A 21,663-nucleotide genomic window follows, 5' to 3' on the forward strand; every position below is an offset into this window, starting at 1 on the left:
CCGGGGTATTTTGGAAGTTCCTATGCCGGGGGGGGGGGGGCCTCCCAGGCCCCACCCCCCCCCCGGCATAAGATCTCGGCCGTCGACCGCGCCGAAAATTGGAATGCGGGTTGCCTGGGACATAATCTACAAGATTGTATAGTAATTTATTTCATGCAAATCGCTTTAAAGTGATTATGCTAATTTATGCGTAATTAGTATGCGAAATCATACTTTTTCCTCTAACTCCCTAAATAAAGCTCCAAATGTACTAATTTTTGGTATAGAAACTCTTTGTGGTGTCCTTAGCAAGTGTACATGAAAAAAATTGTGATATCAAATCATTTTCTTATGTATTATATTGTTTTTTGCAATTTCTTATGTATTTCTTTGTTTTTTGACCTTTTGTTTTTCATTGTTTTTTTAATGAAATTTGTTGGGGACTCTTCTGTGATCATAAAAATCATAAAATGTATACATTTTGACTAGCAAAACTAAAAATAATCATACATTTATGAATTTTGGTTGAAAACACAATTTGCTATGACTTTGTACACGAAATCACGTTTTTGAGCCATTTTCGGTCTGACATGCACTTACAGAATGTTGCGTAATTTCGGAACCACGTACCCGGGTGACGCAAAATTGGTCTCAAAAGTTGCGCAAGACTTGAAAGTAAAAAGTCAGCGAGCGGCGCGGTCAAAAAATTTCGCACGGCAAAAATATCGCGCGATTCGTTGAGGGGGGCCTCCGAGGCCCCCCCCGGCCTAGATAGGGTTAAGCATAAGACACAATGACAGTATAAGAACAAACAAAAACTTTCACCTCAGTACAAAGGCTTTAATCCCTTCATAATCATAAATGCTCTGTATCCATCAAAATAAACAATTTGTCAATAAAAAATATCAATAAAATAAAATGTATCAACCTTAATGCAGAGAGAGAGAGAGATGCTAATATCACAAGCAACAAAATGCACTTTGCTTTAATAACAGTTCATATGAGGCACTTCATTTCGCAAACACAATTTCATCAGTAAATGCATATTGGTACAATGTTACAAGTGCACAACTATGACAATATCTAAATGTCAATCAGGACATTTAACAAAAAAATATGGATTTTAATCTGTTATAGACTAGAAACATATCATTTAACCTTGCCATATAAAATAATTACTGAAAAAAATAATTGTAAATAACAATAGTATGTAACAGTAATAAAGCTTTCTTAACCCCTTGCCTACTGGAACCATGTGATCACTGTACTAAGCATATGGGAATTAAATCATTCAGGAGTCAACTGCTTAAAGAGAAAGGAAGGAAGGTAGGAAGAAATTTCCTTGAATCCTTGAGCATCTGGGTTCCGTTTCATGAAGACTTGTTATAAGAACAAATGAGGAGTTTCAATGACAAACTTGCTATCAGCCAATAAGATCAAAAGATTACAGTAGCTTTTAACTGTTACTACAAATTTGTTTTGAAACAAGTTTTATGAAACGAGCCCCTGATCGGGGTAGATATGCTAAAAGCGAGTAGTAGTATGCAGTGCTTAGAAACATGCGCTGTATAATTGTTGCATTATATAATTATTATCAAACGTGAAAAATCACTGCCATTGAATTAGCAGGTTGCTTTGGGGAGATTTACAGGAATTGGGTGCAGCTTTTGATTTAATCAGGCATGATACCCAAGGAACACTTCATCAAACAAATAGTCTATTGTTATAAGCTACAGAAAACCTTGCACCTGATTGACTCAGAGCAAATTAGTAAGTGAAAATCACTGACTAATTTTTTTCAGAAAACATTCCCCAAATCACTTAATGTTGCCAAGTAAAATGCTCTATAAAAGGAGTTTGAGGACACACAAACATTCCTGTATATATTACAATGGATAATAAAACTAGTGTGTTAAAATTTGACCGAAGTGGGTACAGTACATTTCTGCAATACAACTTACAACTAACAAGAAAGAGCTAAAGAGTATATTCCCATGAGAGAAATCATCCAAGGCACTCTTATGGGGTTTTCATCTTGCTTGGAGCATTTAAGATGTTTAGACTATATTATCTCAACGCCAAGATAGCATTTAACCCATTGCACAACTTCAAAGACTTATAAATAAGATAATTCAAATGGCATCAAAGAATAGTTAACAAGACAGTAAATTCCACTTGACTATATCACGGTTTACTGTCGTTCACAGCAGCAGAATGTAAACACGCTTTCATAATCAAATTTGAGATGACAGTTACTGTTTTTAGCATCTTCTAATAATACTGTACATGTATCATAAGCAACAACAAAAGTGCACAGAATGAACCTACAGAAACGCAAACATTTTGTGATGTGCATTCATTTTACAGTATGATGTACACAAGATTAGAACTAGACATAATAACAAAATGGAAGTACAATGTACTGTGCCAAAATATAACATTATCTCCCTCCATGAATAATAAAATTAGTTTGCATAATCAAGAATAGGATGGCATCGTGGTGACACAACATTTGCTCCGGGCTTTACTTTGTCTAAGATATGGGCCCGTATTCTGAACTCGGGTTTTAATTGAACCCTGGTTTAAAGTTGTGGTTTAAGTATGGAGAGCCAATTGGGGCACAAATCATTATCAGTACATATCCAATTTATTAACTCATTTGTCACTCAAATTATTTATAATTGTCTGTGAATGATAACGGAGGTCATTTTCTTCATTATGAGAGCAAAATGAAAGATAATAGTTAACATAAATATAACATATAAACAGAATCTTTGAATTTTTGGCTCAACATAACTTTAGCACAGAGTTAGACCATGGTCTAAGTTAAACCCGACTTCAGAATAAGGGCCAGAGGGTTAGGGTTAGGGTTGCAATATGGTTTTCTCTTGGGTTTATGGTTAGGCTTAAGATAGGGTACAGGGTTAAATCCAGGGTTGAAGTTGGTGATTCCATTAATGTGTGGAATTTACAACAGAGCAATTTTCACCGGAGCAAATGGCATGGAACTGGCATTGTAAGCTACTAGTATGTGCTCTTCATTCCTTCTTCAACAGAGAGCCATCAAGGTAAGGTTGCAATGACATGCTGAACACCAAAGGAAGGCAGTCATACAGGTAGGTAACCATTGGAGTACTTCAATATTTTATCACATGCACAAGCAAACATGTATGGTAAACATTTCCTCGATCAGCCCTTTGCTCAGGGGCTACTTGAACATCAGGTGAACTATAGAAGTCTGCATGTGACTGCTTTTCTTTTTTTTTACAAATTGATAGAAAAGATAGTGAAAAGGAAACAATGTACAATCACATTTCCAATGCACTAACACTGTCTAGTACAAATGCGGGCCAAAAGAGTTACAAGTCTCAATTTAAATCTTTCTTTTAATCCCAATGCAAATCACACCCATTGCTTTGTATCAATGTGACTCGCATCACCTTGAGTTAAATATCAACTTTAAATTTTCAGTCCAATTTCGTGTTCCTATGCTCTCTCCTCTCACACTTCAAGTTGAACTGATATCAAGTACAAACATGGCCAAAAAAGGATTTTTCTTTTCAGCCTCTATTCAAATTGTACCAATCGCTCTGTGAGGATGAGTTTTTCTGTCTCCTGAAGTTACCATCTTTATTAATCCAATTTCTCCTTTCTTTGATCTCTACACAATTCAATTGCACTACTAGTAATATCATCTTGTACAAATATAGGCCTATAAGGTTTGTTTTCAGTTTTGAGTTGCATATGAACAAGACTCCTAAAACCTGAAATTATCAACTAAAATTGTCAGTCCAATTTCTTTTTACTTTGATCTCTCTACTCATAGTTCAAATTGCACCAATACCGTCTAGTACAAACGCGGGTCCAAAAAGTTCTTTTAATCCCGACTTAAATCGTACCAAGTTCTGCATGTGATCAAGGCTCCTGTCACCTGAAATTATCAACTAAAATTGTCAGTCCAATTTCTTTTTACTTTGATCTCTCTACTCATAGTTCAAATTGCACCAATACCGTCTAGTACAAACGCGGGTCCAAAAAGTTCTTTTAATCCCGACTTAAATCGTACCAAGTTCTGCATGTGATCAAGGCTCCTGTCACCTGAAGTTATCTACTTTAATCGTCAGTCCAACTTCTTGTTTCTTTGGTCTCTCTTTGTATTCTCCCCCGCCCAGGGAGACAGCATTTCTTCTATCGCGTCGGTTCCTCTTCTTCTCTTCCTCTTCCTCTTGCTTTTTCTCCTTCACTCTATCATCTTCGATGGTGGTGAAGTCATCCTTCCTGAAAGGGTCATCTTTCAAATCCTAGGTTGGTGCATCAAGAGGAGGATAGGAATAAGAAAAGAGCATTAAGGTGATTAATCAATGTTCAGGATTCAAAATTAAATAATTCAGCTGGTAATTCGAACATTTCAGAAAAATGCGGATCAAGTTTCAAACTCGATCTTCCAGGTACATTTTTTCCAAAATGCTGCGTGGCATCAGCACCAGGTCTCGCCGTAACTTTGATAGTAAAAAAAATTTCCTTTTATATTGGATTTATTTTGAAGATACCATCCTAAATTTGCAAGAGAATACGATTGTGAACTCTTTAGAAAATCAGTTTTTTTTTTTCATTTTAGAGTAATCTTTGGCGACTCCACTTCTTAAATCTGAACTGAGCCACTTGGTGCTCTGGAAATACGGTGCTGATCCCACAATTTTAAGACCGAAATTAGGATTTTCAATGTGGATTTTGGAGAGTAAACAGTCAGTGCCTGAGTGTATACATGTATTGGCGCTAAAGCAGTTTCATACCCGCCTTTGTTGCAGTGATCAAATCAAATAATTCAGCTGGTATTCAAGCATAACATGCAATATTCGTACCATCGCACTTCTTTGTATCATGTTATTGTATGCTCATTTTAATGGATCTAAAGTATGTAAATATATTTAAGCCATGTAAACTATTATCAATTTACCATTTTCTATAATACATTATACAGTACATGTACCAACCAAAATGTAACATTGCATGGCTGGACATGCATACGTGTATTTGTTAATGGCACAGGGCTGTTTAAAGTTATTGTCTAACTTTGTGAGCAGCCGATTTAAAAAATTCTCAAACCAAGATGAAACATATGTACAAGTGCATGTATGAGAACTAATAAACCCTGAAAACAACCATTATTGAGAATGAAAAGCTAAAACTACAAGGCAAACCCCGATTTTGTAAATAGGTGTCTTATAGACGCCTAAATAGTACACATAAGTGTATGGGATGAAATTAAGATGGTGTTTCCGGTCAATTTATATTTCAGTTTTTGAAGCAATTAAAAATTATTTTTGAACACAATTTTTTCAGGGCTTCATTTTTGTAACATTTCACAGACACAGGTGACAAGTGTGACCTTCTAGCTCAGATTTTTTAAAAGTTAAACCAATGTTAACCAATCACTTTAATGCAGATGTATACTTGGATCACCACGGTCCCCGCATGCTTTTTTTGTTTTTTTTTCCTTGAATATGATCATTCCTTATTTTCATGGATCATCAAAGGAAAACATTCCTTATTCTGCGAGGTATTCATAGTTATGCTACATTGGGAGGCATTGTTGCAACACAAATAGTGAATACTCCCGTTCGTGCGATGGAGTAAAATTTTACATTCTGTGAAAGAAAGACGCTCGACCATGCCTTGTTGAATAGAGCATCTTTCTTCCACCTCATGCAAAATCTTGTACCATAATTTTCATGACTATTTTTGTAAACTGTAAAAGAGAAGGGGCCCTTTGCATAAAACTTTTTACCAGAGAAAACTCGGGTTGTTTTGACCGTAGTGTTAAAGTCAATGGCAGAAATCAGACTAACCTTAGTTTCAGTTTTTACCAGAGTTTTCTCAGGTAAAAAGTTTTATGCAACAGGTCCCAGATGGGATTGTCCAACTGGACTTACCACAACACCGAACAAATCTCCATCGTGTAGATTGTATGGCACTTGCTTCAAATTGATTGGTTTATGAGTCTGACCTTTGCCCTTTTTCTTTCCTCCACCTCCTCCTCTTCCTTTCCCAGTATCTGATACCTACAAAGAAAAGTTCATTGGGGTAAGCAAATCCCAGAAGTGAATAAATGCACATTTTTTCTGTATCAATTAATAGGGATAAATTTAAAGTACAAGTTACAATCGCACTGTGTCAGACAGCCTTTAAAAATAAGAGCACCCCACTCCCGTTAAAAAGCGATAGCAAGGATATCAACATTTTCAGAAATATATGGAAATTTTGATCTGGGTACACCAAAAATGAAAATACACATTTTAGCCATCATTCAAATAATTATTGACATGAGAGGAAGTGTACAATATCATATGAATAGATTGTTATTACTAGTCCATTATAGTATTTCAAGGATACAAATTTATGGTCACATTATCTATATATAGCAATCCAAAATAGAAAACCATGGCTAAGGGGAGTGGACTTGGCAGGATAATACAAATACTGAAAACTAAACCCTCAGTCAAGTGTGGAATTATATTTTACTTCATTAATATCCTAAGAATAAATCACCTTCTTATCTTCAGGGATTACAATCCAGTCCCCTTTCTTCATCAGGTGTTTGGCAAGAGCCACTCTCTCCACTGGAATCAACAAGCGATCGGCAATGGCTTGCCGGAGACTCATGGGGGCAGCAGACTTCCCAGCCTCCCAGACGAGTTCCTCAGCAGGTCCGTAGAGCCTGGTATCAGGTACTCTCTTTTGGAAAGCCAGGACAAACTCCGATTGTCTAGAAATGTAGTAAAGCAGCGAGATGATAACAATAGCTATTTTTTTTCCTCACTTTTCCTCATTGTCTATCAGTGTTGGGTCTCAGGGGGTGTTGCAAGAAAATATTTGCAATCAATTGCAAATATTCTGTTGTAAGTTTACAAGTGATAGATCAATTTTAGCTGTAGAATATCAGATTACACTCCTTGTTTCAAGGAGCAGGGGGCCGTTTCATAAAGCTGTTCGTAAGTTAAGAGCGACTTTAAGAACGACTGGTGAACCTCTCTTACGCGCTTAACCATCGCCAACGAATATACCATTTTCCACAAGAAAGGATCACCAGTCGTTCTTAAAGTCGCTCTTAACTTACGAACAGCTTTATGAAACACCCACCTGATTAGCAATCAATCACAAATCTGCAATCAATTGCAAGACATATGATTGATTTAGGGACCAAGAATAGACTTGCAATTGATCGCAACCTTTCTGCAATACCCATAAAGAAGAGACAGATACTGCTTTTTTTATTATTACATTTGGAATCCAGCTGTCATGAATTGATTGTTGCTATGACAGGCAATACTCTTATGGGGTGTTGCAAGAAACTTGCAATCAATCGCAAGTCTATTTTTGGTTCCTAAATCAATCATATGTCTTGCAGTTAATTGCAAATTAGTGATTGATTGCTAATCTGCTCCTTGAAACAAGAAGTCTAATCTGATTTGCTATAACTACGTTGATCTATTACTTGTAAAATTGCAACAGAATACTTGCAATTGATCACAAATATTTTCTTGCAACACCCCCAAGAGTTTCATATCAGTGGGTTCCAAACTCAGTACAAATGATCTTTACCTGCTCAGATTTTTTTTAAAATGGTACCTAAACAATTAATCTTATCTGATCTGCAAGCCCAAGGTATTTGTAATGCATAATCGCAGAACATCCCATAGGCACTTCTGATAAGGCACAAAAATTATAATTATTATATTGCAAATTCCATCAAGTATGTAAATGTAAACACCTATTTGTGGGACATTCCTAAAATCATTTATCTATACTCTCTAGTTCATATGAAAATGTGTTTAATACTATCAAATTACCATTGCTTGACTAGTTCGTGAAGTGAAGTACAAATTAAGCAAGATGGGGGATGGAAGTCAAAAGGCTGAGTTATTTTACGGAATTGCTCATATTTTTTTCATCAGCCTTTGAAGACCTACCTGAGATTTTCTTCTTCTTGAAGGATCTGAACAGCTATGTGTGATGAGGTATTGACCTTGGCATACCTAAACATGAACAGATAATAGAGAAAGACCAATGAATTACAAATTACCTTTTACATTTTACAAAAGCGTATAGTACATTGTACTATCAACTTCGCGGTACCAAGTAAGGTGTTAAATCTTAGAATTGGGTCATGGGGAGCCTTTCATGAAATGATTTGTCAGATATCTTATCGGACAAAGACTGTTTTATTTGTTGGGATGGTTACCATAGGAACAATCACGCACCTTTACTTCTCAACTGAAAAATCATGTTAAGCTGTCAGATTTGACACCATATCTGGCAAATAATGTTGATGAATGCTCTCAACGAATTAAAAGCAAGTCGACTCTGGGCTGGAACTTCTAAGATCCAATAGATCTTTAATGTCAGTTCACACTCGAAGCCTGCTTTGCCTTGTTCTTTCTTGCCATTATGTATTTCTTATTTACCTGTATAAATGTTATTTTTATCGATTGAAATATAATGAATTGAAATGTTATTTCATGGTTGCTAATACGAAAACCTGAGAAAAATTTAGCTTGTGTGAAAACAAAAATATCAAGTGATGTATAATTGCTACATGTACATCATCATAACACTGAATAAAGAATTGTGCTTTAAAAAAATCTGAAGCATGTTTGCAAACAAAAAGAGAAATAAGAGGATACCACTTGTCAAACGAGCAAGATTCTGTGTTACAGAGGTTAAATCATACAATAACTAAAACTGCTTAGAATTAAATGAATAATATATTACTTGAGACTTTGGTTGTGATCTCTCAACACTCTTCCCAGCCTCCCATCTTCCAGCAGCCGAAGACGCAGAAACTCTACCGTCGGCACGACAACCTGGCTCATGGCGGGCAGGGTCATGACCTGATTCTTGAGGTCACCGACTGTCGCATTGTGGGATATCTCAATCTCTCCGAGGAGCTCGTTCTGATTGGGCGGAGGCTCTAATGACTGTTGGATGTCGTGGTTGGGACTGTTGACACTGGTTAAGCTATTCAGGATGTCTGCAAAGAATTGTCAATGTGAACGCAATCAATGTATATTGTATGCATGATGAAACTACATGTAGCTGGTATTTATCTATGTGAATCATAATACCAATATTCAACATGGTATGGTAGTAGATCGTATTACCAAACACTTTTCATGAATTTGATCATATCAAACACATTATTCTAATAAAATTCACCAAACTGTCACCATGAATACACAAATACCTACAAAATATAAATATGCAGAAATTTTGCCGAATTTGTTTTTCATTTTTACGACATCAGCTTCCAATCGGACCTCTCTTCGCAAGTGAAATATTTTGGTCACTTGAAAAAGGTATCGTATTTATACCGAACTTGTGTTTTTATGGGAAAAGTTGGGTAAACAACAAAGTCACTAATGAGCTATTTTGACCATATTTTATTGTTTTGAGGATATAAAGACTTAAAAATTGTCTTTTTGTTTTTTATCATTTTTCATCATTTTTCTATTCAAGTTCCCTTTGAAAGGATGTTGCAAAGGTTTGAGCGTATTCATTTTCTGATGCTTATCATGCGCGCGTTTGGCAATACAAGGCCGGTCTCTAATACAATCACTCACTACCACCATGAATATGTCAACCAAGTTCAAAAACTATTTGTAGTAAAATTGAAATAATACATGCACCTGACCAAATTGTAACTTCATTTGCTGTCTTTCTATGAATATATTTCACAATGATAAGTGGTAATGACAAATAATTTATGTTTATTCATGGATTTATTTATTTCATTTGTTCCTAGAACAATTTAAAGGTAATCCTTCATAGCAGATCATTTGTTCATGACACTCTACCCAAATAACATGCAAATAAATCACCCTTTCACAATATTCTAGCTAAATATCGTCTAAAAATATTGACAGCCTAGGACGGTTATTTCCATTTTTTCCACAATTTTTGTGTATCTTTTAAAGTAGTGAAAAGGTGACTCACTTGAAAATTGAACATGAGGGATCCAGGACGACGCCCCTCCCTCTCCCCCTCCTTCGTCGGCTCCACCGGTCCTCACTGGTGAGGGATAGAGCCAAACGGGGAGCAGGAGATACCCCTTGGGAGGTACACGCCCCTCCTCCAGCATCAGAAGCTCTCCATCTTGGATGTGAAGCTCCGTTAGACTTTTCTCCTGTAAAAATAATAAGGAAGAAGAAATTCATGGGCTTATGATCCAGTCATTGAAATACTTCCTTCTTATTTTGAGTTTATTTTGACAAAGAAAATACTTTGTTAATGTTATACAACTATTCAGTTAATATATTCAGATTCATTCATATATTGTTCAATGTTTTTAAAAATAAAATTGCCCCACAATGGCAATACATACACAATGCTATGCAGTATACTTAGAGTATATGAATGACAATGTATTAAGACATCTAATTTTGAAGCATATGAAACATTGAACACTATAACTCATACATGCATTTAGCATATTTAGAAGTAATAATAACAAAACAGCCCTGTTATATTGCATATTCTATCATGATACAATGTCTCTATGCCCTTCGAACGGACGATGATGCTGCTACAAAGAATTACGATTGATCCGATCAACCGCAGCTACGCCAACATTTACTGTTCAAAATGTTTTCTACATATGATTGTGAATTCATTGTCTTCTTTCAAATTCACTGTGCTTCTCTTTATTTAGAAAGGACATTGTGCCAATCTCCTATAGAAATAATTATGACAATGATGGACTTCCATAGAGTTATGATTTTGTAAGACGGGGCCCAGCTTTAGCTCTGATGGATATTTAGACCGTGTGGGATGATATTAAAATGAAAGATGACAAAATGGGTGTAGACCAAGTGGTAAAACCACAAATTGAATAAAACAATCGTTTACTTTGTGATGGATGTGACAATGGAAAACGCTATCCTTACCATATCAGTGATGATATCAGCTGCTTCACCACACCAGTTGGTCTTCCTCAGATGATAGGGGGAGCCCTCCATTCCTGCTATGCTCAACATTTTTGTCAGACACTGTACCATGGAAAAGATATTGAGAAATATAGCATTTTGTATCATTAATGACCGTAAACAAGAATCATCCTTAAAAGGGCGTAATCCAGTTTCATAAAATAATGGCGCAAAACCATTCATAAGAGGGAGTGTGCTAAAAAATGATGATGATGAAGATGATGACGATGATGATGATAATGATGATGGTGATGATGAAGATGATGATGAAGATGACAGTGATGGTGATGATGATGATGATGAAGATGATTACAGTGGTGGTGGTGATATGATAGTAATGATATGATGATGATAATGGTGATTATGATGATGACAATAATGATGACATGATGATGATAATGATGGTGGTGATGATGAAAATGCTAATAAAGATGATGATGGTGGTAATATTGATGAAGATGATGAAGGTGACAATGAGGAGGAAGATAATAATGACTAACAACTCACCTCTGTCATGGAAGTAGATTTTTCCACCATCATATCCCAGGATTTGTTGCTAGACATGAGACTGAAATTTAGGGTGAGCTCATTGGATGTTGGAGGAAGTCCTGTTTCTATGACAATGGTCTTGCCTTTCTTGATTCCAGAATCTGCTATGCTCTGGTTTTCATGTACTGTAGGAAATGCAAAAACATTCAATTTTGTATTACGATACTGAAATCCTGAAATCCCAAATAATACTAGATAGAAATATTTTTCAAGCATAATTCATGGCATAGTCTACCCTCGCCAAATTGTAGATACATGTATGCTAATATTCAAATTTTGAACTCTGATACTGTGAACAACAAAATCTTCACATGAATGAAGGTGTCCATTTTCAAAAGGAACAACCAAATGGTTGAGTCATCTACATGTAAGAATGAAATTGTATGAATGCAAAAATGGATGATAAAAAAGGACAAAAATTGCAAAAGGTATGCAAAAAAAAGAAGGAATTATAATATGAAAATATATTTTTCTAAATGTGAAAAAATATTTTCACAAATATGAAAATACATTTCTAAAAATTTGAAATGATGAAAAAATAAAGAGAAAAAGAAAGGAAGAGAAAGGGAAGGAAAAGAGCAAAGAAAGGCCTAAAGAGAAGCTTAAAGAGAAGGATAAAGAAAAAAAGATAGAGGTAGAGAAAGAAAGAGAAATTGCAATATTGAATAACTTACAAGGAGGTAAAAGACCAAGAGCATCATCACTTATTCTCAACCTGCATCCTTCCTTTGGTCTTTGGTTACCATAGAGACCATGATTGTTGATGACCAGCTGCTTTAATTCAAATACAGTCTGATGAGTGGGGCACAAAAATCAAGATGCAAAGAACAAAGACAAACATGAATTTTAAGCATTTTGAAGAAAACAAACTCGCTTTACAAGGTATAGTTTACTTGCCCACTCCTTGGTCATCTTCTTATCCTATCAGACCTGCTTTTTTGCCTTTCTTTCTCATCTTTCCCCTTTTCTTACCCCTCTCTCTTCTTTTCTACTTTCTTCGTCTTCCTCTTCATCCTCCTCATCCTTTTCCTGCCTCTACTGTTCTTCCCCTACTTATGTTTACCACTTTCTCCTCAGTCTTTTCCCTCTTTATCAACCCCTTCTCCGACTTCTTTCCCACCTATTACAATCAACACACACCTTTTCATGTATTCCTAATTTATTTTTCATGCATTTTTTTGTAAACATGACATTTGATTATTTTGTCTCGTTTGTTTTTTGTCGCCGTTTGTTTTTTGTCGCCTTAAATAATTAAATAATGGAATAGAAGAAAATTGAATACACGTAGCTACTCCTATTGTTATATACATGTATAAGAAGAGTTGTAAGAGCAATTACATTCATTTATTAAGTTATTATCTCTTTAAGAATATTCCAGAGTGCCTACATTCAAGTATGACATGACATTTTCATGTAAACAGTCATGCATGGGTGGTTACATGCTCTAAACAATAGCAATGTCAGTAAAAGAAAATTGCAAGAATGGATCAGTCAGTGCATGGCTGGTTACAGGCATTAAACAACACAGCAATGTCAGCACAAGGAAATTGCAAGAAAATGATCAGCCATTCTTTCAGTTGTGAAAGTTTATATGGGATAAATATCCATTAAACGATAAAAGCAAACTTAAAGTCGAATACCACTCTAAAAGAGAAGAGAAATTCAACTTGGATGCATCACTATTCCACTGGAATTTTAAGTCAAAGTTAGTCAATGAATTTCAGATCCGATAGTTGGTGCAGTGACAAATCGCCTTATCAACGCAAGCATCCTTAACCTCCTATCTTCTGCAGGGGTGGTGGCCCTAGGTCGACCACTCCTAGGGCGGTCTCTGACTTTATCAGTAGCCAAATACCGCTGGTTCAAATTTGAAATTGTTGTTGGTGAAACTTGGAAATATCGAGCCACTAGTCTACATGACTGCCCAGAATGCATTCCTATTGCCCTTGCACGCTCTTGATTGGAAAGCTTCATCTTAAAAGTGAGTGTCCAAATGATCCATCTCATTATGCATCTCATGATGCATCCCTAAACATTTAATTCGAATGATAACCACCTATTGAAATTGTTGAATGTATGCCTACAGGATGGCCATGATCATTATCATTTGAGTGGTCCATTTCTTGCAATTTTCTTTTACTGACATTGCTATTGTTTAAAGCATTTAACCACCCATGCATGACTGTTCACATGAAAATGTCATACTGCAAGAGGAATATTGTCTGGTCATGTTGACATACAATAATTTGCCTTTAATCAAATATCTATATGGAATATTTTAACTTTTATAAGTGTCCAAGAACTTTTTTTGCTGAGCGTATATAAAGGCAGAGGAATTTTGTTATTTCTGATCAGACTGCCAAACAATAGATTGCTACACAATACATTCCTCAGGCAGTGGAAAAGAACAATAAGATTCCAGCGGTAGTGCAAATGAACAATAGGATTAGCTACGTGTATGTTATTTACATCTTGTTGATTTCACTGAGGTCATTCAAGAATGTTTTAGAGTTTAGACTGCTCTAGAAATGGTAAGACTATCCCAATTAAAGCAAGTTGTCAGTTCCATAATACTAACTAAATTTGAAGAAAAAAAATGATGAAAGTGAATGACATACCTTGTCTTTGGATATGCTGATCTGCTTGACAGGCCAGTCACCATCATTGTTCGGATCCACGCATCGGTTCTCTACCGTGAGTTTTACAGCATTCTTTTGTTTGTTGACTTCAACGTCTGCAGGAGAATCCCCTTGGCAGTTGGGACTGAGTGGATAAAGAAAAGTATTTACCATAAAGAAATAAAATTGGTCTAAAGAAATTCCAATCTAAAACTAGATAACCCAAGGTAATCATCACTATACGGGTCCCATTACAAAAAGCTTAGCAATGTTCGTGGAACATTTTTTCTATGATTGATTGCATAGACTACAATATACAATCAATTGTTAAAATCAAGCGTACAATTAATTGCTAACCATTGTGTTGCGGGCCCCAGGTGTTGCAGCCTTTGTCACCGTCATCCCAATGTTGCTCACATCACCATCACTGCCATCATAGTTATTATTTGTATCTGACAGTACTCTTCTCTTCTAATGATACATGAACTCTTGTCTTGTAATAATATACTATCTTTTTTTTTAAATCTCTCAATCAGTTCGCACACACAAACCTTGTAAATTATTTTTGTTCTCACAATCAATGTAATTCCAAAGTAAAAAAAAAAAAAACTAGGGTGGAAAGATGCTGTACTGGGCATGTAAAATCTACTTTTTTTGGAATGGCCTTCCCGAAGACATTAAAAAGCTGTTGACAGGGTTCATCTGGTTCTTGAAGGCAAGAGGTTTACGAATTATCATGTGCCCCGAGCACTCTACAGACTGAATTTGGGCCTTATTTGTCAAATCATTACTAGTATTATAAATCATAATTACTTCTGAATAGATTGAATGCTGAATTCTTAACAAAAATCTGACTAAAATGTCCATACCTGTCCTTGCCTGTTGATTCAATCACCAGCCTATCTTCATCGGAGAACCCAAGCTGGGTGAGCGTCCTACCATCATCATCCGAAGACACCACCACTGGTACCGACTGCACCCTACTCAGCTTCAGCCGGTGCTTCGGGACACCTACGAGATCTGACACCATGCACCGCAGCTCTGATACCCGGGCGTCTTTAGGGAACCCATGGTGGAGCTCGGTAGGGGTGTCTTGGGTGGATATTGGTTCAGTGGAAGGGTGGGAGGATGGTGGCGTTGATCGGTTAGGGGTGTTGTTGGGTGGTGCAGGCTTGAAGGTTAGAATGAGCAAAACTGGCTCGCTGTTTGGGCCAACCAGAATGGAATTCCCACCAACCTGTCAAAATCAATCAAGGCATTAATGAAGAAAAAATGCATTTCCTACCACTTTCTCTTATTCCTTTGCTATCTGATAAGTTTAGGAACCAAAACGTAAATCTGATTACTTTCTAGCCTGTCCTCACATATGCTTTTTTAAACAAATATATTCATCATTTTTTTCTTTAAAGAACAAATCTAATAGTATTACATGAAACACATCATGACCCTTCCCACATACAAAAAAAAATCAATAGGTCGATTCCTCTTTAGTATCTTTCATGCTTTCATAATAAACAATAAGCTTCATTGGCATTTCTTTGACTAGCAATATCATAAAAGGGTTGTGCAAAGAATTTTGAAGTACACTACAATCTTCTTACCTGTTTGCCATCCCAAAGAAATACAAAGCTTTGATCAGTTACATAACAATCTTGAAGGGTCTTATCTGGGGTGTCTGTAATGGAGAAAGAGATAAGTCTATGATATCATAAAAAAATCACAAAAAACATACGTTTTCAACAACAACGTAGATTTTGGCCAAGTATAATGGTACAAACTATGTCTTATATTTAAAAAAAATACTATTATGTACAAATAATGGGATCTTGGTACAAGAAGATATGCATGTAATTAATTGCAAACTTCATAAAATGCCTCTGATTATTTGATCACATGCTACTATTGAGTGGCCAGTGATCCTTTTGAATGATCACTAGTTTTGTATTATGTGAAACTCAAAAGAAAAATAATTGTAAATAGTACAATGTCATTCTGTTTCTGTTAAAGTTACTCCTGTAGGAACTTTGCAAAGCAGCTTTCTGCCGCACCAATGCCCAGCTGGTATTCTACCGATTACATAGCACACATTTTACATCTAAGTTTAATCAGTCACAGTGGCTGACGTTATAGACGACACAAATCATTCTCACGCCTTTGGAAAGGGGGGGGTAAAGTGGAAATAATGACTGATCAAGGATTCAAACTCACAACCTCACAATGTCAGAGTCCCATGCTCTAACCAATAGACCACACAACCATAAATTAAAATATATCTACACATGTAACTTACCTGTTAAAGAATCATACAAATGAAATCCTGATGGAAGCATTTTGGCAACATGAAGGCACTCATTGTTATTCTCAGGCACCTATACAATACAAATAAAAATACAAACACACACAAAAAAGTCAATCAAACATTTCCAAAAGGTCATCCAACATTTATCATCACACTATCAGAACCCTATACATGTATCATCTTTCTGTAACAATTCACTTTAACTTGCATCCAACATCTATTATCACACTATCAGAACCCGATACATGTATCATCTTTCTGTAACAATTCACTTAACTTGCATGCCTTTTTTTTATAATCCTGCATGCTAGCTAGCAATACCTCAGAATTTGATCTCAATTTCCAGAGCAGAGCATCGTACTGTTCTTGATTAAAAAGCTGTTTTAAGTTTACCATTACACCACCTTAAATGGTAACAAAATAAATTAAAAGTGAAGATAGGTAATCATTTGATTGATAGCTATACATTATAATGAAACTCAAGCCTGAACTTAGAATTTAAATAAGGAATGCAACATACATGTATGCTCCACATATTTTGTGTAACTGAGTGTACATTTCAATGTCGTGACCATTCATATGCCCTGCTCAGGGTAAAATAAAGACATAAATCTGGGCTCATATCTTAGCTCACCAACCCACATTTTGACATTGCAATACAGTTTACATTGGACCAGTATTCAATTTATTGATATGTTGACCTTCATGGTTCAACAAGAAATTGATTGAATTGAGTTAAGGCCAACGCACACCTTACGACCCGACTCGTCTACGACTGGCTTGCGACTGAGTGAGAAGAGATGAATCGCAATGTAGTCTTAAGCCTCCACACCGCACACCTTGCGATCCGACTACATGCTGTCTGCGACTCACGCATGCGCCTTTTGCTTTTTGCCATAGCAACTGAGAAAATGCACTTACTACTGTGTATGCGCGTTGTACATCATATACACGCCGTGCAACTCTGCTGTCTGATAGGCTGGAAGTTGGATTGAGCTTGCGATAAGTTATAAGGATTCGACATGTCAAATCCTTACAACTTTCCTTACGACTTGTCTCTGACTGGTCTGCGACTCTCAAGCTGACAAGCGCTGTGACGTCACATCTCCCCTCACTCAGTCGCAAGCCAGTCGTAGACCAGTCAGGTCTTAAGTTGTGTGGTGGCTTTACACATATTTCTGCACCAATCATGAGACTGTCCAAGTAATTCTTACTTTTTCTTTGATGAGTTCCATGAGATGTGTCACTGTTTTCCTGCGGTCAAGTGTAATCTTGATAGCTTCTTTGTCAGCTGCAAGCTGCAGTGCTCCTCGTGCCCAGACACAGTCACTTGCCAGGAGTATGCTGAGTTCAACTGAGTTGATGGCTTTATCGTATTCTTCCCTGAATTACAGAAACCATGTATAACAAAACTGGGTTTTAAATCATAGGTAATCGTTGTCTACACATCTCACTGAATATTTTTTCAAGTCGTGATAATTGAAATTCAGCATTATTTGAGCTGTTTTAATGCAAATTTGGTTATCTAGTGCAGCATTCTTTCCATAACTTTATATTTTCAATTAAAAACAACAGCCCTTTGAGCACTTACATTACAAACTTAGTAAATGAATATGAATTTTGATCAAGTACCTGATAAAAATACATTATTAGTTGTAGTTTTATGTAAAATCTGTATATTTTTCCATAAAACACACTTTAGGATAATACCCAGCACATCATAACGTTCTTAGGACACACATATTCATATAATATAGTTATGAATTAGAAAAGTGGTAGATGTATTTAGCGGATTAACCAAAACTACAGATAAGGGGCAAGAAAATACCTTCGCTTTTCAAGCTCCTGATTGGCCGTTTCCAGTTCAGCCATTAGCCATGCAGGCATCTGATGATAGGGATTGTTATATGCTGAGATAAAAACAAAGATAAAATACTGACATTTTACAACAACTCATTTCTATTGCAAATACGTGGAGCATTGTGGCCCAGTGGATGAGTCTTCTGACACTGAAACAAATGGTTGAGGGTTCAAATCCCAGCTCTGAGTTTCCTTCTGCAACTCAGGTGAGGTAAAGGGATACCTGTCTTGAATATTTTTCCTTGATATGCTTCTGCACTGTAGAAGGCTGCAGGAATATAGCCAGGGTAATAAAACCCAAGTCATATAGAAGTGTGTTCGTACAGTTATTATAAAGGCTTTGAAATCTTAAAAAAAAGTGGAAAATCTTATTTTGGGAAGTGAGCTGCTGGCTATGGTTGCATCAGCTTTAACATCAATGAAAGTGATTGACAACACTCATCATGGAATGCTTTTCAGGTTTTCCCCAGGCAAGTTTCATGAGACTCATCAACGACAACTTCCATGGTAATGGTGCTTCTCAGCTAATCAAAACCCAGGATTTGTACTTGGAGAGTGTCAACAAGACCACCTACCTTGGCTTGGACGAGTCATCGTCTTTCTTCTATAAAGCAGCATATAGGCACTCTCCCTTCCTTGAAACTGCCTGTAGAGGGCGCTCTCTCTGATGGGCTCCACCGAGGAATCGTTGAAGTCATACCAACACTGGCCTGGTTCTGGGATCTTTGCAGTAGCTCTGTGATGAAAAGAAAAAAATTGGTTAAGTCGAGTGGCATCTTCTACAAACCACCATGGGAGATTTTTAATTTTACAGTAGACACCCCAAAGATTCAAAACTATTTTATAAATATTATATTTTTCAGCACTGTGAAAGGGAAGTGCCGGTATTGCTCATCAGATAAATAACTTTTCAAAATATTGAGTGAGGCTTGCAGAAATCAGCCCTAAAAAATACTATATTTTCAGTCCATATTTCTGCCTTCATAAATAGATAAGAATATTCATATTGAACACTTTATAACTGGTATGCTAATGTGGGTTTACAAATTACAATCCAGATCACATTATCAATAGCTCAAAACCATCAATGAGAGATCTTAAATATGTTGTGTGTTTTAAGTACAATTAACAGACATCCTACAGAAACAGCACACTGAATACAACACGGGCAATGTTGCATCAAAGATGTACAACACAACATCAGATAATCTTAACCCATTGAAGACTAGGTAAATATGCTACATGTATAACACACATTCCCTATAGAAAACAGCCCAGTCAACAGTTTGAACTCTCCAGTGAGTTTAAAAATATTTCACGCTGATCTTGGTTTTGTGGTCCACCTGAGAATGCTCTGGGTCATACCAGGAGGTAACAGACTATTGACACATTTGCTCCTGCGACAATTGCTCCGGGCTTAATTTCGTCTAAGATGTAGGAATAGGGTTGCAATAAGGTTTTATGTTAGGTTAAGGGAAGGGTATAGTGTCAAACCCAGGGTTGAAGTTGGTCATTCAATTAGTGTGTGGAATTTAGAGCGGAGCAATTGTCATGGAACCAACGAACAATCAGTGATGTTACTGTCACATCAACGAAACCGACACCAAATGTGACCAGCCACCCCAAAACAAACAATAATTCGCCCCCCCCAAAAAAAAAAAAAATGTTATATTTCTTTATAAATTTGGAAAAGCGCATCCCAAGGTTTCAAATGAAATTGCTCAACAATAACCCACACAAGTACTTAATTGAATGCAGAAGAAACTATAAAGCGAGAGCTTCAAAAAATAAGGAGAAAATAGGGTTAGAAGTTAGGAAGTCACTCAAGCATGAGATGTGGGCACTGTGCAATTTTTTTTAAAGTTCAAAGCAGTTTCAAAAAAAACTTGTGTCAACGAAATTCTTGTACCTCTTATTTTATTTAACTCTTAACATGCCACGCACACTACTAACCCAATGCCACAGTGCTAATCAGATGCTAATCCCCTGTGCCAGTCACAAAACCCCCCTGTGCCACATTGATTTTGGGATGGTGAGTCGTATTCACTCCTTTCAATAGTCATGATTACAATTGCTTATAACTCTCTAACGATTTGTTTTTCCACAAGATATTGCGTAGTAAAGTTGTAGGAAATTTCATACCCCTTAATATAATGGTTTCCTCATTATATAGATTGGTTATTATCTTTACCGGCAAAATATGAGTGTATCAAGTAGTTCCATTTAGAGGAGTGTTTTGTATGAAGCAAAAAACCTAGGTCTTTTCCCTCTCAGAGGCGAAGCCATATCTTGTAAAAAAAAAATTTAGAAATACTCAAAAAAGTCGAATGTAAACCGCGTAAGTTGATCTGTCAAAAAACAGAGTGCGCACTGCACACAATAGTGCTAATTACGGCATGCATGCGATGCGCAATACAATGCAAAACGGCGTAACAATGATTGTAATTCCGAATGTGCGCAGTCATGCACGAAGCAGGCAAGGGTAGGAAACAATGCAAGCACAAAGCAATCAATAGTAGGCGTGGAGCACGAGTGTGGCATGTTATAGTAGGATACGTAGCGTGCACGAAGCACTCAATGAGTTAACTTTACAACTTCAAATTCTGACAGTATGAAGAGTAATATGCTCATTTTTGCCTTTTTGAAGACCAAATCACTGATTTAGCAATTGAAATCACCGCAATTTAGTCACCCAATCACTGCAATTAGCAATTTAAATCACCAAATCACTGATTTAGCAATTTAAAAAGAACCTTCATTGGCAACTTATTGCTGGTTTAGTGGTGGCTAGTGACAAATAACATACTAGTTTTGATCTGTCTGGATTCATTTTCACAACTATGACTGCAGCATTCAGAAGCAATTGTTTATAATACAAAACATATCACTTTAACTTACCTTGCAATAGCCTTCTCCTTATTACTTTGGTCCTGGTTTTCCCGCCTGCTCTCTTCTGAAGCTGTTGCCGTTCTGGCGCCCTCTCTGGGCGAGTTGGAGGGAGTCTGGTCGGGGTTGGATGCCTTTCCTTTCATGGGATCTACTAGATGCACGAGGGTGCCTGCCGTGTTCAGCTCAAAGAGGTCATTGTACTTTTTCAGGAACTGACGGAAATTGAATCGAAATGAAGCAATCCGGTTGTGTAAAATATCATATAATGAGAGAGATACAGGACAGCAAGTTTCACAGGAGTTTTGTCTGAGAAGATCTCATGAAAATTCATTGTATTTTTTTTAATAACTGCTGGAAATCAGATTGAAAGGATGCAAGAACATACAAACCCCACAATTTCATAATATAGGGAGCTTTCAATGATACTGATAATGGGGAGAGAAATGGAATAGTAAATCCGGCTCCACGCACAATTAGGGTACGACGA

General features: G+C 36.6%; 1 protein-coding gene across 1 annotated transcript in view; it reads right to left on the reverse strand.

Annotated features, from left to right (window-relative positions):
- Nucleotides 1-3,590: 3,590 nt before the first annotated feature.
- Nucleotides 3,591-21,663, reverse strand: part of LOC121426251 (ubiquitin carboxyl-terminal hydrolase 40-like) — a 42,639-nt gene continuing 24,566 nt past the window's right edge. Inside the window, exons 11-27 of the mRNA XM_041622478.1 lie at nucleotides 21,186-21,388; nucleotides 18,863-19,023; nucleotides 18,256-18,337; nucleotides 17,642-17,810; nucleotides 16,419-16,497; nucleotides 15,730-15,803; nucleotides 14,998-15,365; nucleotides 14,129-14,273; nucleotides 12,185-12,302; nucleotides 11,469-11,635; nucleotides 10,923-11,024; nucleotides 9,973-10,162; nucleotides 8,752-9,010; nucleotides 7,950-8,015; nucleotides 6,529-6,745; nucleotides 5,913-6,041; nucleotides 3,591-4,280 (exon numbers count right to left, since the gene is read on the reverse strand). Of these exons, the coding sequence (XP_041478412.1) occupies nucleotides 4,074-4,280; nucleotides 5,913-6,041; nucleotides 6,529-6,745; nucleotides 7,950-8,015; nucleotides 8,752-9,010; nucleotides 9,973-10,162; nucleotides 10,923-11,024; nucleotides 11,469-11,635; nucleotides 12,185-12,302; nucleotides 14,129-14,273; nucleotides 14,998-15,365; nucleotides 15,730-15,803; nucleotides 16,419-16,497; nucleotides 17,642-17,810; nucleotides 18,256-18,337; nucleotides 18,863-19,023; nucleotides 21,186-21,388 (2,736 nt within the window). The 3' untranslated portion in view covers nucleotides 3,591-4,073. The remainder of the gene's footprint in view (nucleotides 4,281-5,912; nucleotides 6,042-6,528; nucleotides 6,746-7,949; nucleotides 8,016-8,751; nucleotides 9,011-9,972; nucleotides 10,163-10,922; nucleotides 11,025-11,468; nucleotides 11,636-12,184; nucleotides 12,303-14,128; nucleotides 14,274-14,997; nucleotides 15,366-15,729; nucleotides 15,804-16,418; nucleotides 16,498-17,641; nucleotides 17,811-18,255; nucleotides 18,338-18,862; nucleotides 19,024-21,185; nucleotides 21,389-21,663) is intronic.

The sequence above is a fragment of the Lytechinus variegatus genome, chromosome 13 (assembly GCF_018143015.1).
Source record: "Lytechinus variegatus isolate NC3 chromosome 13, Lvar_3.0, whole genome shotgun sequence".
Taxonomy (NCBI): Eukaryota; Metazoa; Echinodermata; class Echinoidea; order Temnopleuroida; family Toxopneustidae; genus Lytechinus; species Lytechinus variegatus.